This window comes from Periplaneta americana, chromosome 15 (genome assembly GCF_040183065.1).
Source record: "Periplaneta americana isolate PAMFEO1 chromosome 15, P.americana_PAMFEO1_priV1, whole genome shotgun sequence".
Taxonomy (NCBI): Eukaryota; Metazoa; Arthropoda; class Insecta; order Blattodea; family Blattidae; genus Periplaneta; species Periplaneta americana.
Window position 1 is genome coordinate 15,870,377 of NC_091131.1, and position 18,016 is coordinate 15,888,392.

Below are 18,016 nucleotides of genomic sequence, written 5' to 3' on the forward strand. Positions count from 1 at the left end.
CTTCAGTTTTTTGATACATTGCCAGACAAAATGGATATAATTTCTGAACTATTAAAGATACATGCAAGAAATTTAGAACACACATTCTTTAGACTATTAGGAAACTTTTCTCTGTAACAGAATTTTGTTAATTGATTTCATTTTGAAAATACGTCCGTTTGTTTGCAAGAAAGGAAATCAGAAAACTGTTATTAAATTTTAATTGTTTATTTTACAAACGCAGGGAATAATATCAAAATTCTGTTACAGATAGTTTGTATAACATGCTTTCGCAAATACATTGCAAAAAACTGTTTGAATCTATCTTTAAAAACGGTTTAGATATATATCGGTTTTAGTACAATCCTGCATTGGGTATATTTTTTTCAAATTTAGGCCCACAAATATTTTTTTTTTTTCAAAATATTTTTATTTGGTTGAGTTGTCACAGCTATGAGCTCTCTACATACAAAAATTAATATTTTACACCAAGTAGGAAAAAAATTTAAAAAATACCATCTCTCTTTCAGTCCTATAGAGTTTTAGGCGTAGTCGTCCTTAGAAAATGATAACCAAATACAATAGAATTTCTGATATAGACAGTCCTCTTTCATTGACGCCATTTTTCCAAATCCACACAGCCAGCAAATCAGTTGTCTCGGGCAGACCGTGTGAAGCTGTCTCGAGGCGTTTTAAAACAAAACTTCGCGTCTGATTCTGTGTGCACCGGCCTTATGTTCTACAGGTGTTTCTATTGTACTTGAAATAGTCCAAAAAACATATTTTGTTTAAAATGGAGTGTATTCATTTACATACTTCGGCATCATTCAGTAGATTCTCTGAATTCTGTAGACTGGACATGGCGATTAGGATTGGTTGATGAAACTATACTGCGGATATTAAAGTAATACAAAATATTGTTGTAAAAAATAAGTACATTATAATTGAAATACATTCGTATGGCATTGCATTGGTAGTTGTAAATGTTATTACATACAACATATTTGTGGAATGTTGCATAAAGGACGGGCTGTAGCCTAAAAGTTTCTACATGGCATGCCCTCGGTTTTATGAAAGCTTCCAATTCGTGATTTAGTCTGTTCTGTGTTAATCGAAGCAGGCGTCGTTCCACACGATATACACAAGAAGATGCGCTTAGCGTCTTGTTTGCTCCTGAAGTGCGGTGAATCAAATCGTTGTCACTGTTAGAGCATTCTGACAATATTTTCTCGTTACGCACGTGTTTATGTGGCTAAGCTCGGAGTATGGATTAAGTGTTAAAACAGCTGTTGTGTTCATTCGGCACTAAATGATTTTCGAATATACAGTACATAGGACTTTTGAAACTTGGCGCAAATATATTGAACATAACCTATCAAAAAAAGAAAAAGGAAGTAAGGCATGTGACAAAATAAAACTATTAGCAAATACCTTATTGTAATAATACCGGACAGCTGTATACTAGCAGGATTGGCGTGAGTGCGAAATATCACGGACCTGACATCTAGCGGAGAGGGATGGAATTACGTCCACATATACAAATATTAACATGGCGAGATTCGGACTATTGTTTAAAACATGAGTTACTAATGTGGAATTATATCACTTAAGAAATGTTGAATAATATTTAATGTAAAATTATTATCTTATATCAAAGCTGCATATTATGAGAAATATTTCATACTTCATATTACTTTCCGTAATTAATCGTTACATATTTTTTCTTTGGTTTACCGAGACAAAATCAATCTGATATTAGGAATGAATTTACAGTAATGTTTAATATACGCATTGCTGACAACTGCAAAAATAAAATTGATAGTAATCTGATGCTTGTAATAATTAGTAAAGGCATGTGGACAACAATAAAACTTAATTTGATGAAACCTTAAAATTTTCAATACATTTTGAATTCTATTCATTTATTAAGTCTAAATAAAAAAGCTAATTTGTATTTTCTTATCAACACAAAGACGAAGGAATTAGGCCTACTAAAGAATGTTGTTGACTCACGATTTATGAACTGTCGGAGCAATTTGTAATGCTGCAATTGTCACAATAATTGACATTTTAACACAGCACTAATTAATAAAACTATTAGCTAGCCCAGCAACAATATACATTGCAGTTGATTAAAGAATGTTTCGCGAGTATCTCCACACCGGCAGGTAGGTAGCAGCACCATCGTCGTTCGCACGGAAAACTACTAGCTGTCCGGTATTATTATAGTAAGGTATTTGCTATTAGTGGTAACGATTTCAGATTTTGCGTGACTCACTGTACATTGAACCTAATCATATCTACATGGTTGAATGTATTTTTTTGCACGATAGTGTGTTTTTTCGACGTTACAGCAAACGGCCGCCACGAGGGAAGTTGATTTTACTGAATTCAGAATTGCGAACCTAGATAAGTTTGTTGAAATATTACAAATAACTGCTCTATACTTGGTTTTTTGAAAGATGGGACATGACAGTTAAGCGGCCGAGCTTGGAACTACAGTGCTATGTTGACAATATGGACTACCATGCTGCCAGCTGATGGAAGCTAGCAATTGTCGTTAAGATGGCTGACGTTAAAACATTCATTGACAATTGACGTGAAGGTAAGAAAACAATACAAAAATCGACAGAGAATCAAACACGAAACATATCAATGCTAACACTGCGTGCATAATAAATGTCGCTAAGAGAGCTATTAAGCACTCGCCACGTGAGAATGGTAAATTTGGCAACTCAACCGTTGTTACCATAGCAACAGGCCTATCAATCTATGTGATATTCAGTTGTTTTTCCGATCGCAACACTCCTGTCATGTCCCATCTTTAAAAAAAACAAGTATAGAGTTGAAATGAAAACCACTGCCTTCTATATATGGTGAAATCCTACAATACATGTAAAATTCATACGCAAAAGGCAGTGTTAATTAATATACATTATACGAAACAAATAGCTGCATTTGAAACGTACTGGGAACTTTATTTAAAAAATTCAAACTTTACTTAACAAAAATAAATAAAACTAATTTCAATTGAACACGAAATATTACAAGTACCTGAATCATTTTTACTCCATATTGAAGTTGATGGTGAAGTTTGTGCGTTGGCCAGACTGCTAACATGAGTCGGCTGTTCATAGTGTAACGTAGGTACTAAGATTTAAAAAAAATATTATTTTCAAAATAGAGCTACTATCGTGCAAAAAATACTGTACGATACACGTTTGGGAAGTGCATTACAAAATCTCTGAAATTGAAAAACTCGGTTTGCTCGTTTTTCAAACTTTTCCCCGATTTTGTGAAAAGTCTTCCCAACCTTGTATTGTAATATAGGCCTACTATTGTGAGAAGTCTGTAATGATTTTGTTAATAAAATTTATTATTCTATTATGTTGATAGCTATCCTTTCTTTTTTGGTCCCATAATTCCGTTTTCTTTACTGTAATTTTTTTTTCAAAAGAATATTTTAGTGTCAAAATTATCTTCCGAGATTGTATTAGTTGCCTGAATCTTTTTGGTTACGCAGTGAAGAGGAGCTATAATTTTATGGAATGATCTCTCTTTTATTACACGCATTGTACAGACCGATTATTTAGTCTTGACAGCTCAGCGACGCAAAGAGGGGAAGTAATAGCCTAGGAGGAGTGGGGAGAGTTCCGGAGTAGAGATAGGGCAAGCAGTCGGTAAAGGCAAGCGAGTGAATAACCCAATCACCCCTTGGCGTAACTAAATGGACTCGTCTGTCCCACGCGCACATCTCCGGCGACTGTCAGGATTAAATAATAGTACTGTAACTGAATGGACAATGGTTAAATTTGTATATCAAATCAACAGCGCTGCATATTTCAGTGTTGAGTACTTGTTACTGTTCAAGAACTCGGAACTTATTTCTAGAACAATATACAATATTCACATTTGTATGATTCTAGAAAGGTAATTAGAAATTGAAGACTTTGGGGGTAAACAATGATAACCCGCGTATACAAATTGCATACATTTTAATTTTTACTGCAAGAACAAGAGAATTTCCATATTTTTCAAGCAGCATAATCCAATCATTTTGTTAACATATTTACACAATTATTTAACCAAAACAAAGATAATGTGACTTATAGGCTGGTAACAACCAGAAAATCTCAATTTTGAGGGTTATCACTATTTACTCCCGATGTCTTCAACTATGTTTGTCATTAAAATTCTTCATTTTAATTACGCTGGAAATTTTCTTTGTTAACGCAAGATGTCCTAAGTACAGACGTGGACAAATTGTTAGCAAAATTTAAGATTTTTATTATATATTTTTACAAAATATGATTCTTCAATTTAGACTACAGTTGACATTTTTGTGCATTTCCAAATTATTAGCAAAATTGAAGATTTGTATTGTATATTTTTTAAAATTTAACTCCTCAATTTGGACTACATTTGATATTTTTCCATATTTACAAATTATTAGCAAAACTGAAGGTTTTTATTATATATTTTTACAAAATTCGATTCTTCAATTTGGACCACAGTTGACATTTTGGATATTTCCAAATTATTAGCAAAATTGAAGATTTTTGTTTTATATTTTTACAAAATTTGACTCTTCAATGCAGTTAACATTTTTGCTAATTTACAAATTATTAGCAAAATTGAAGATTTTTTATTATATATTTTTACAAAACCTGACTCTTCAATTTAAACTACAGTTGACTTTTTGCATATTTCTGTCTTCTATAATGAAGGAAATATGCAAAATTGTCAACTGTAGTCTAAATTGAAAAGTCAAATTTTGTAAATAGAATTATCATAAAAAATCGTCAATTTTGTTAATAATTTGTCCACGTCTGTATAGGTCACGAAGATCCGAAGGTGACAGGCAGGTAGAGTTCCTGTGCTTTCGTGATCTACACTCTTCCTAATTTCAGCTACTCGTTGGATGAGGGTGAATTAACGCTTGTTTTAAGGGTACTTTGCTAGCTCCGGATACATACAACCTACTGATTTTTTACACCTGCTCTCAAGTTTTCTACGTTGTTTGTCTGAAGTTTCTGCAGTCATTTACAAGTATGTTATTAAAGTTTCAGTTATAGATATTGGTATTCAATCATAATTAAATATTTAATTATAATAAATATGCCATTTCTTTCTTAACTGTTTTCGCTGTAAGAAAAATCCTTATGTAAACATAAGCACGTTACTGTCATAACCGTGATTGGCTCCCAGTCGAAACACTCACATGACGCAGGAAAATATAGTTCGTATTTGGAAACCACAATCCTGTATTATTTGAAAGTAAAACATTGCATTCTAGTTGTTAAATACAATGAAACATTTAACTTCACTCATATGTAAAACGCTATGTAAAAGAAAAGCTACTTTTATATTTTGTTATGTACTATGAACGCGGATGAATACAAACAGTAATACCGAGGTAGTCTGTTCTTGTAACAAGCTGGCGTCACTTGAGCTTGTAGTTGTTCACGTAAGCACGTGGTACTGTAGTATGGCTTTTGCATCCTCAACTGTTCATTGTGAAGACATAAGACTTAATAGTTATTTATGGTACTTGTGAGGTAAGTGCATCTTTATTGCACTCGTGTAATTTAAGCACTCGGCTGACGCCTCGTGCTTAAATCTTTCCACACGCGCAATAACGATCACGCTCACAAGTACCATACGTAATTTTATCCATGACCATAACGAAAAATTCTGTTTTATAAAAGAAAATATCTTGAAAATAAGTCCTCATATGATCACATATCATCGCATGGATTTTAGAATCGATACGTGTACTAGGTAGGTTATGATGTAGGAGGCCATGATTATTGAAGAATGGTATCTAAGGCGTTGGATAAATAACAAATTATAATTAATTATATAATTTTAATATACATATTTTTTCATTTTAAACGTGTATTTTCGTCTTTTTGAAGTTTCAGGGATTATGTAGAAGTGTTCACGGGACTAATGTGATTAAAATAATTTCACATTTCACTTCTGTAAACTTAAGAGGCATATTAAAACATAACTTATCATCGTGTCTGTTTAGCTCAGTTGACTAACGCGTGTTGTTTTAAAATCCTATAAACCCAACTTGGCAGATTCAAGTCTCCTCGCATCCCAAAAAGTAAATCATTGCAAAATTAAAAAAAATACTTATTAGCTATGGATGCAATGCACAAATTACGACGTAGTAGATAGAGAAAAGAGAAGGAGATTGAGTGTATGTATGTTTAAGAAATGGTAATAAAGAAGTAGAGGTAGTGACATCTAGTAACTAATATATTAACTTCTTGAGTAACAGTTGAATGGAAAAGTATACGTGTGTGCCCGGGTACTAGGAAAATACTAATGAACTGTGAGATAAAGTTCAAACTGTGAGGTAAAGTCTTTATCTCACTAGTGAAATAAAGTAATGTTGAATAAAAGCCTACTTTACAAACGCAAAAGTATTTAGTAAAGGCATGTTTTTCGTTATGGTCATGGATAAAAATAATTTAATTACAGTAATTATAAAATAAATGTTTCCTAAGCAAACGAATGCATAGTGTGAGGTTAGGTCTACTTGACGAGTAACGGGAAATGTTTAACATGAAACAGAATGTACAACAGTAGGCGGGAACACGTACTGAGAATCTATGGCGCCAAACAGCGGCCAATGAAGCCTCACTTCAGTCACATGCTATTGTTTACATTAGGATTTTTCTTACAGCGAAAAGGTTATAAATATGACTTTGACCTGCAGAGTCAGGTACCTGGTAATACAATACAACTTGAGAGTGGGAAAGAAATGAATCCTCTCGTTTAGGAACAGATTTCTTTTACGCTGCGTAAATCTCACAGACCTCATTTTTATATTTTAAGGAAGACATACTGAGACCATCGGCCGTATTTTAACACGCAAACGTTGGATCTTATGCCAAACATGGCAGATGCTAGCCTACCGAAGACGACTGGGCTCCAGAATACTTCGCGACGAGAAGGCAAACTGCTTGCCATTGCCTGGAGTTGAACCCGCGCCCTTTCTATGCGTATTCAGCCACTGTTCGGAGATCTAGCGTAACACGGGGCGTATTTCTCCGGCTTAGCTGGTGGTGAACGCGCGCTTCACTTGCTCCTGCGCCCCGCGGGCCGCCTCCTCGGCGCCGGTGCCTCGTCCTCTTCGTCGTCGAAAGCGCCGAGGATGAAGTCGAAGACGCCGAGCGAGTCGAGTATGTCCAGGATGGTGGAGGGCGGCCGGTTCTGGTCCTTGGACGCTATGATCTTGTCGCGCTTGCGGGCGGCGTGCAGTTTACTCTTAAACTTGCTGTTCTTGTGGTACTTGAGGGTGATCCCGTTCTTCGCCAGCGGCTTGGCCAGCTCCATCACCTTCTTGCGCACGTTGGGGCCCCCTCTCTTCATGAGCATTATCAAGTACTTGATCAGGCGACCCGCGGACCGTGGGTGGCGTTGCAGCTGCTCCACCTCGCCCTCCACTCCCTGCAACAGTACCAATAGTGCTGCTTATGATTAGGTTTTCTCCGGAGCGGTTGTTTGCGCGCTTTCAGTCGGAGACCTCCGGTTACCTCCGATTGATGCCGCGCAGGTTGTATATGTACTGTGGCGCAGACATACACTTTCCGCTGAGCATTCCTTTAATCGGATCAGGTAGTGATTCGAGTCCGCTGACGTCCGCGTATCTTTTAAAATAAGTTCTAATTTGTTGTTGTTCAATCTCTCTTTTATGTTAATCTCTCTCTCTTTCTTCGGCTCTTTTTTTGTGTTGCTTAAAGCGCTACGTTAGCTGACAGATTTTTTTTCTAGTTCTGAAATTCATAGTATATGTGGAAAGCCGTATTAGTTTTATGTCATTGATCAAATTAATAACATTCAATCTAACTGCAAAACTAACGCAGAAGTAAAGCTTTTCAGTAGCTAATGTAAACATTTATACTTTAATTCTCCTAGAAACTCGTTTAATCGCAAACAGGGTTTGTCAATTATTATTCTAATCGGTTTAGTTAACGTAAAATATATTAAGGGAGCTTCAGAACGAAAAAAAAAAAAAAAAAAAAAAAACGTGGGCTATCAATGGGATAAAGGACCAACATAATTTATTCAGGTTCTTCACCGGACAGGATTGTGATTATTGTGTTAAAGGGTGTCAGTATTTGAACTGCCTCTTCTAAAACGCGCCACTCTTGCTCTGTAATAAAAATATAAGTGGATATCAACTTAAGGATAATTGTAATTATATTAATACCAGATGTTTCTTTAGTTTCATTCAGAAATATTTTAATCCAAACAGTAAAATATAACTCAAGTTGTCTAAACAGTAAAATATAACTCAAGTTGTCTAAACAGCAAAATATAACTCAAGTTGTCTAAACAGCAAAATATAACTCAAGTCATCTTGTAAATATTTCATATGTTTTTATTGCCTCGAAAGTTACGTTTTAGAGAAATTTCAAGACTTTTTCATAAACTGTGGGCCTTTGGGAACAATAGCACTAAAACAATTTAAAAAGAAATCGTATCAAATGTTTTGCGTAATTTTTTTCATCAAGTTCGCGATTGTGCGATCGCTTCAAATGGTCTAACAAATTCGAAGTTCCACCGCCCTTAGAGTAAATTCGAACACAAAGTTTACAGTGTGCGACTTTATTATTACCTTCAACTAAATTAAAGAATTTCCATGCGACGGATATCCGATTTGGTGCCATTTTATTCCCCTCACAACTACCGTCAGTCCGTACGCGCCGGTCGTCCTTGAGCTAACTGTCGCTTCGCTCCGAACCCCCGCATCCCTCCGTATGTCCCCTATTCCACCTACGGTAGTACCGGAGATCACCGGTGGAGAGCTTTATTCGTAATCTCCGATTCCTCTGTGGTAGTAGTCACTCCGACGAGCAGCACTGAGTACCAATCTCGTGGCAGCAATCTGTCTAGAAATCCACCATAGCGTTAGGCCCTTCACCATTTATATGGCATAGATTTTTTGGCGTAGTATTCATCTTTCTTTGTTCACAAGTATTACGAGGAAAACGATTGTATAACATAAAACGGCATTATACTACACGTCACATGAAACATTAAAAAGGTTGTGTTATTATTATTATTACTATTATTATTATTATTATTATTATTATTATTATTATTATTATCATCATCATCATCATCTGTGTACGTCGATCCTTTTTCAGCAGATGTACGACTAATGCGGTTAGATTTTCAATTTAAACTCACAGATTTACAATGTGATGTTAAATGAAAGCTAGATGTAGGTAAGGACTTGAGAAATGTTGAACTTTTCAAATCTTTGCCAAAAAAAAATAAATATCCGAAGCTTCGTTTTTTTTTCCTTTGCTCTTTTGAAGCCATGTTCGCTACAACTTACGTTTATGAAAAATTATTTTTAACAATGAAAATAGTAAAAACCAAATTTAGATCACGACTGACAGACAAATACCTTCGTGATCAACTACTACCGGCAGTAAGTGACACAATTCCTGATTTTGAAACTCTGTCGCAGAGACATTCTGAAGACAGTTAATAGGTTGTGATAATGTGTCCTATGTTTTCTTATTCATTTCTTTCTTCGTTACACGTACTACACATTAGTTTGTAACCTTATACCGTATAAAATTATATGTAAGTGCTTGACGTAAGGGAAATGAAAATCCGTTAATAAGTCAGACAGTTGCTTCACTTCCCCTTCGGGTGTCCGCCTCCCTCCATAGGTGCTATGCACGTTGCGGGTTACGCAGTGGCTCGGCTGACATAAGTAAACGAAATAAATCTACGACGAATTGGTTGTGTGAAAAATATTGCAGTGTAAAATATAGAGGAAGAATTACAACAAATTAAAATCACCAAGTGGTATCTGTTGGTAATGAACACAGCTGTATTGCAGATGTAGCAAGATGTGAAATAGAAAATTTCACGAAGTTTCGAGTTTAGGTTACGAGTTTGTGTTGGAAATTTCCCAGTTCAATTCTCTAGTAGTCTACAATTCTGGCTTTGTTCTAGATTAGCTATGTTGTAATTATTATTTACTATTTATGACATATGTATCAAAATATACGGTCATTGTGATAAACAGTATTGGAAATAGCTAGCTTTTAAGTAGTGTTAGAAATGTAAGTATTGGAACTAACATATATTCAATATTTTCTTGAACTATAGTATGTAAAATGTCCTTCACCTTAATTACGTAGCGTAAGGCGTCACAGCCATTGGCGTAGCTCAATCGGAGAAGGGGCTTGCCTTCTGATACGGACCAGCGCTCGGCCTTGGATTTGATTCCCTCTTGAGGTGATTACCTGGTTGGTTTTTCGAAGGTTTTCTCCAACCGGCGAATGTCAGATAATCTATGGCGAATCCTTGGCCTCATCTCGCCAAATACCATCTCGCTATCACCAATTCCATCGGTGCTAAATAGCTTAGTAGTTAATGCAGTGTCGTTAAGTGACCAATTAAAATATATGTATACTTACTTACTGGCTTTTAAAGAACCCGGAGGTTCATTGCCGCCCTCACATAAGCCTGCCATTGGTCCCTATCCTGAGCAAAATTAATCCATTCTCTATCATCATATCCCACCTCCCTCAAATCCATTTTAATATTATCTTCCTATCTACGTCTCGGCCACCCTAAAGTCTTTTTCCCTCCGAACTCCCAACTAACATTCTATATGCATTTCTGGAATCGCCCATGCGTGCTACATGCCCTGCCCATCTCAAACGTCTGGATTTAATGTTCCTAATTATGTCAGACACGAAGAATACAATGCGTGCAGTTCTGTGTTGTGTAACTTTCTCCATTCTCCTGTAACTTCATCCCTCTTAGCCTCAAATATTTTCCTAAGCACCTTATTCTCAAACACCCTTAATCTCTGTTCCTCTCTCAACGTGAGAGTCCAAGTTTCACAACCGTACAGAAAAACCGGTAATATAACTGTTTTATAAACTCTTTCAGATTTTTCGACAGCAGACTGGATGATAAAAGTTTCTCAACCGAATAATAACAGGGATTGCCCATATTTATTCTGTGTTTAATTTCCTCCCGAGTATCATTTATATTTGTTACTGTTGCTCCCAGATATTTGAACTTCTCCACCTCTTCAAAAGATAAATTTCCAATTTTTATATTTCCATTTCGTACAATATTCTGGTCACGAGACATAATCATATACTTAGTCTTTTCGAGATTTACTTTCAAACCTATCTCTTTACTTGCTTCCTGTAAAATTCCCGTGTTTTCCCTAATCGTTTGTGGATTTTCTCCTAACATATTCACGTCATCCGCATAGACAAGCAGCTGATGTAACCCGTTCAATTCCAAACCCTCTCTGTTATCCTGAACTTTCCTAATGGCATACTCTAGAGCAAAGTTAAAAAGTAAAGGTGATAGTGCATCTCCTTGCTTTAGCCCGCAGTGAATTGGAAACGCATCTGACAGAAACTGACCTATACGAACTCTGCTGTACGTTTCACTGAAACACATTTTAATTAATCGAACTAGTTTCTTGGGAATACCAAATTCAATAAGAATATCATATAAAACTTCTCTCTTAACCGAGTCATATGCCTTTTTGAAATCTATGAATAACTGATGCACTGTACCCTTATACTCCCATTTTTTCTCCATTATCTGTCGAATAGTCCACACCTGTGGAGTAACGGTCAGCGGGTCTGGCTGCGAAACCAGGTGGCCCGGGTTCGAATCCCGGTTGGGGCAAGTTACCTGGTTGAGGTTCTTTCCGGGGTATTCCCTCAACCCAATACGAGCAAATGCTGGGTAACTTTCGGTGCTGGACCCCGAACTCACTTCCGGCATTATCACCTTCATATCATTCAGACGCTAAATAACCTAGATGTTGATACAGCGTCGTAAAATAGCCCAATAAAATAAAAAAAATCTGTCGAATACAAAATATCTGGTCAATAGTTGATCTATTACGCCTAAAACCACATTGATGATCCCCAATAATTTCATCCACACATGGAGTTAATCTTCTCAAAAGAATATTTAGTCGTTAAAGGTGGTATTCATAGACATTTCGCAGCACGCGCTACGAGCGTACTAAGCTAGCCCCGGCTATCCACTGGTTACTAGTACAGAATTTAAATCATATCCTATCGCTAACACTGGTTTATGAATACGAAAAACGCTGATAATCCACCGAAAGCTCGCGCTAAAAATGTCTATGAATACGGCCCTAAATGACCAGATAAAAAATATATATATATATTTTTTTTTGCTTACTCTCAAAAGTCATACAGTGTTTACTCAAAGCAATGAATTTCAAGTTTACAGACAAAAGATATTTTAATATCAAAATCAATCAATCGATTGATCAATCAGTCAATCAACCATAAATAAAATAAATATTCAAAGATATTGTTTCAGTCCATAGCGTTGTGACTTTACTTCCTTTGGTGATATCTGGTAACAGTTGGCGACATTGAAAAGATGGTCATAATAGCTTTTTAGGAAATAATCTTACGTGAGGCTTACTTGTTTTCGGAGGGGGGCCGTAGACAAGCACAGCAGTCGTAGGCTTATTGCGCAGTCTCCTTTATTGGAATTATTTTTTTAAGATCCTTGGAACCGCTCATCATCAACGTGTTTCACTGCTTGGTGCCATTTTACCGATTCAGCCACAGCATGCAGGTCTGACGGAGTCCGCGTGAACAGGGACGCTCCTCCGCCTCCCCGTGATGTTCCTCTACAGCAGCGGTCATCAGCACAGAGCACCCTGGGGCTAGCGTCTCTTACCCGCGAAGAACACACTGCACTATAGTGCACTCGTAGCTGCTAGCGGGTATGCTCTCTACCTCTTCCTGCACACAGGTCGTCTCCGCTTACCCTTTACCCATTTCAGCGAGTGCTGACGACCACTGCTCTGCAGCCTCTTAAGTTCGATGACATCGGTTCGTAATTCACCTGCATGAATCTGCTGCATTCTTAACCAAAGGGACATGCCGCCGTCGATTCCACCAAGGCGCCATCTATCCGAGGGAGCTCCACTCCCCCTGTCTACTGCAGTACGCTGGTTAAAGCCCCTACAGCTTCTCTGGAATATGTGTAGCTCCCGCAGACAGATGTCACCTTTAGGCGAATCTCTGAACCACCTCCGCAATGCCTTTCTGCTCAACCTGCAACTATTGAAAATGATTAATAAAATAATGCTAATGAAGGCAAAATGAGTCCGAGGTCCTACGCCGAAAATTACCCAGCATTTCTTCTTCAAGTGGTTCAGGGAAAACCTCGGAAAAACCCTAACCAAGTAACTTGTCCCAACCAGGATTTGAACCCGGGCCCGTTCGTCCACGATCAGGCAGGCTAACCGTTACTCCACAGCGGTGGACTAGTTCCTCACTTGCTGGGGGAAATCAGTTTATTCATGTTTACGCGCAATTCGTCATCTAACTTTAGTTATGGAGAGTGAACCAACAATCACAACTATCAGGTACTGTGCAACATTATGTGACGATTAAAGGGGACAATGTGCAGGAAATGGCGTGGTTTTCTATCCTCAGATGTTAAACTTGTTTACGATAATACCAGACCTCACATTGCACAGCGACACTTGAACTTTTGCTGTCATTTCATTGGAACATTATGGAACATCCTCCTTACAGCTCAGACTTAGTTCTATCCGATTTTCACTAAACAGCTAAATAAATAAATGAATTAATGAACGAATGAATGAATAAATAATAAATGAATAAATAAATGAGTAAATAGATGAATGGATGGGTGAGTGGATGAATACGTAAATAAGTAAATGAGTGAGTGAATGAGTAAATGAATAAATAAATAAGTAAATATGAAAATAAATAAATAAATAAATAAATAAATTAAATAAATAAATAAATAAATGAGTAAATATATGAATGAGTGGATGAGTGAAGGAATAAGTAAATAATTAAATGAGTGAGTGAATGAGTAAATGAATGAATAAATAAATAAATAAATAAATACATACATAAATGAGTAAATATATGAATGAGTGGATGAGTGAAGGAATAAGTAAATAATTAAATGAGTGAGTGAATGAGTAAATGAATAAATAAATAAATGAGTGAATAAATAAACAAATAAATACATAAATAAATAAGTAAATAAATAAATATATACATAAATGAGTAAATGAGTAAATGTATGAATGGGTGGGTGAGTGAAGGAATAATTAAATAAGTAAATGAATGAGTGAATGAGTAAATGAATAAATAAATAAATAAATACATAAATGAGTAAATATATGAATGGGTGGGTGAGTGAAGGAATAAGTAAATAATTAAATAAGTGAATGAGTAAATAATTAAATAAATAAGTAAATAAATAAATAAATAGATGAGTAAATGAGTAAATATATGAATGAGTGGGTGAGTGAAGGAATAAGTCAATAATTAAATGAGTGAGTGAATGAGTAAATGAATAAATAAATAAATAAGTACATAAATGAGTAAATGAGTAAATATATGAATGAGTGGGTGAGTGAAGGAATAAGTAAATAATTAAATGAGTGAGTGAATGAGTAAATGAATAAATAAATAAATAAATAAATCAGTAAATATATGAATGGGTGGGTGAGTGACGGAATAAGTAAATAATTAAATGAGTGAGTGAATGAATAAATGAATGAATAAATAAGTAAATAAATAAATAAATACATAAATGAATAAATGAGTAAATATATGAATGAGTGGGTGAGTGAAGGAATAAGTAAATAATTAAATGAGTGAGTGAATGAATAAATGAATGAATACATAAGTAAATAAATAAATAAATAAATACATAAATGAATAAATGAGTAAATATATGAATGAGTGGGTGAGTGAAGGAATAAGTAAATAATTAAATGAGTGAGTGAATGAGTAAATGAATGAATAAATAAATAAATACATAAATAAATAAATACATAAATGAGTAAATATATGAATGGGTGGGTGAGTGACGGAATAAGTAAATAATTAAATGAGTGAGTGAATGAGTAAATGAATGAATAAATAAGTAAATAAATAAATAAATAAATAAATAGACGTGGCAGACACGACTGTTAATAATTAAATCGTCTAAATGAATTGCGTTAAGCTGCTTGTTCACGATCAAATTTTTTTTAAAATTTATAATTCACAAGATAACATGTCTACATACTGACCAATATTGGAAAAAGATCTGTCAAATACTGTTTAATATTGCTAAAGATTTGGGAAGATTTTAAAACATGTGCTGCAAGTTTATAGTAACCTATATAGACCTAGCTACCAAATATTACGATATAAATATATAAATCCTTTGGAAAATAACTAGGCGATACAAAAAACATTTAATAAAGAATATTGCTTTCAAATTAAATGTTTATGATTAGTATTCGCCTAGATTGTAGGTTATAATCTTCGACATTCTATAACACAATATATTGTTAAGTTAATTACTCGAGAAGATCTGCTTTGGAATTTCCTCATACGCACTGTTCCTCATCGTTTTATTGTGGTATTGCGTACTGGCATGGGTATAATTTATATAATTGAATTAACTCGGAAGTATTTCTTTCTCGGCCAGGACAACATGTTTGTTCTTAAAGTCATATTTTCGAATCCAACTTGACAATTCTTTCAAAGCGTTGTCCAGTATTTGGGCATAACTACTCGTTTAAAGCACATAATTAATATTGGTCCTCGGTTGCATAATTTTGTAACTACATTCATAACTTTTAATATGCAACCCATTGAAATATAATAAGACAACTAAAAAGTGTTCATGTCTACAAATTTGTTGAAGTAAGTTTATATTTGTATAAGTAAATTAGCCTACATTACAACGTGTTCATAATTCTTGTCTTCTCTTCGTCTGCGATGTCCGTCGCGCTGACCACATTACCCCATCCTTCCAAACTCTAAACTGGCTACGGCTTAACGAACGTAGAAATTTTCATTCTCTTGTTCTCCTTTTCCAAGTCCTTCACACTTCTACACCTACCTACCTTGCCTCCCGTTTCAGTTACCTGTGATCATATCATAATCTCTTCACACGCACGCAAAATAGCCGCATACTAGCCATACCAACACATAAGACATCATCGTATTCATCATCATACACAATCTCGCTCTCGCGCTTGTGGAATACCCTACCCAGTGACATCAGAGACTGTAGGAATTTAGTAGCGTTCAAAAGCAAACTTATTAAGCATTTTCTTACTGCGTAGAGTATGTTTAAATTTTACTTAATCAATAAAAGAAATGATTCTCTCTTCTTAGCTTTTACAATGAACTGTCTAGCTTTTATTAATCAGTTAATCTTTTAGTACTTTGATTTTTAGTGTATCTGTAAATTTAATATTAATTGTAATTATAATTGTAATTGTATTCTTAATATTGTAGTTGTAATCCCCTGTTAGAGGGGAAGAGAAGGCCTGATGGCCTTACCTCTACCAGGTTAAATAAATAAATAAATAAACAAATAAATAAATAAATAAATACATAAATAAATAAATAAATAAATAAGTAAATAAATATATTATAGTAATTGTATAATCTAATTTCGGAATCTAGTTACGAGTACAAACGCATAGTTTCTACTTCATAAATAATTGTTTCAGCTGATTAGCGTATAAAATTACATAAATCCTCCTATACCATAATATTAGGTATAGTTTGTAGTTGATTTCTGAATTCATATTGTAATTAATAACATTTTTTAACTGCTAGCGAAACATAATCACTGCTCATTCGGTCCTAGAATTTATTAAACATTATTATATCCTCTGGTTTTTCTACTATATGTATTATTTTATTCTATTTGTATTATATTTAAATAATTAACAATTATAAAACACTATAACCTTATTTTCAAGACAGTGAAAGACTCTTGTAAGATGCAAAATTGCTACCGCATTAAGAAATAAGGGCTGGATAGTAGAATGGGTCAACGATACGAGTAGATATTTTAGCGTATAATGCTGACACTAAACAGGGCATCATTGTGGATCCCACGATACGTTTTGAAGTAGAATGTCATCAGTCAGCCGAGGTCCACCTTGAGAAGAAGTCGATCTATGAGCCTACAGTCAACTATTTCAAGCTGAAATATGCCTTAATTCGGCTTGCTCGTAGGTGCTCGAGGGACTATACAAGCTTTTTTAGAAGAATTTCGACGGCAGTTTGCTTTGCCAACATCTCTGAGGGATGAAATTGTAATAATTGTGTTAAAAAAATCCTGTCAAATCCTAATTAATCATTTCGTGTCACATTAATAGCAATTGTAATTTTTGACGCCCTTTTCTTTGTTTCCCTTCTTTAAAATCTATGTTTACATACGTATAATATTTTTTTTGAGGATGTACTGAGTCCGTAAGGGATACCCTCAATGGGGGGCAGTTTACTATTATTATTATTATTATTATTATTATTATTATTATTATTATTATTATTAAGTGATTTCACAATGAAAGTTGTAAAGAATTGGTAGGTCTTGAAAAGTCTTGTGTTGAAATGTTGAATTTGACGATAATTTGATCGTGTACAAGCGCCTTTATTTAACCAAACAACAACCACTTACCAATGGCCATATAATCATGCCAATAAAACTTTTAACTAAACAATATGCAATTTGAAATATTAGATTGTATGGTAGTTTCTTTTTGTCGCATTTCTTTTATTGAGACACATTTTCACCTCACAGCTGAAACTGATATGTATATCACACTGTACTGTAAACTATTATGCATATGTCACAAGCGAAATAAAGTTGTAGACATTCCCTGAAGGGGTTATCGCTGCACCGGTGATAGCGGATGGTAGAAATCTGTGAAAACCGATGTTTACCACTGACTTGAGGACGTCTTCTCCGACGTCCAGCGACGCCGGGCTGATGGCATCTTCCCTGAGGGAAGAAGCACCAGTGGCAGCCAGGACTGCGAGGAACACGGCGACAACGTAGAGCGCCTTCATGCCGACTGCCTGCTCTGCGGCCGCTCAATTCTATATAATACGAACAGCGGGAGAGGGTATCGGGAGTGACCCTGATAAGTGTTGGCTAGGAAGAATTCAGTTCAGCTGCAAAT

At 35.3% G+C, this 18,016-nt stretch overlaps 1 protein-coding gene across 1 annotated transcript; it reads right to left on the bottom strand.

Moving 5' to 3' along the window:
* Positions 1-878: 878 nt before the first annotated feature.
* LOC138714668 (uncharacterized) lies at positions 879-17,933 on the bottom strand. Its single transcript, XM_069846730.1, has 2 exons — positions 17,778-17,933; positions 879-7,443 (listed from the first exon to the last, which is right to left on the bottom strand). The coding sequence occupies exons 1-2, from the start codon at positions 17,901-17,903 to the stop codon at positions 7,072-7,074; spliced, it is 498 nt and encodes a 165-aa protein (XP_069702831.1). The 5' UTR covers positions 17,904-17,933; the 3' UTR covers positions 879-7,071.
* Between the last annotated feature and the right edge of the window lie 83 nt (positions 17,934-18,016).

Excerpts from the sequence above, each read along its gene's own strand:
- LOC138714668 (XM_069846730.1), bottom strand. The coding sequence starts at position 17,903 with ATGAAGGCGCTCTACGTTGTCGCCGTGTTCCTCGCAGTCCTGGCTGCC. Across the intron at positions 7,444-17,777 it reads AAGACGTCCTCAAGTCAGTG|GGAGTGGAGGGCGAGGTGGA; the intron begins GTAAACATCGGT and ends GTACTGTTGCAG.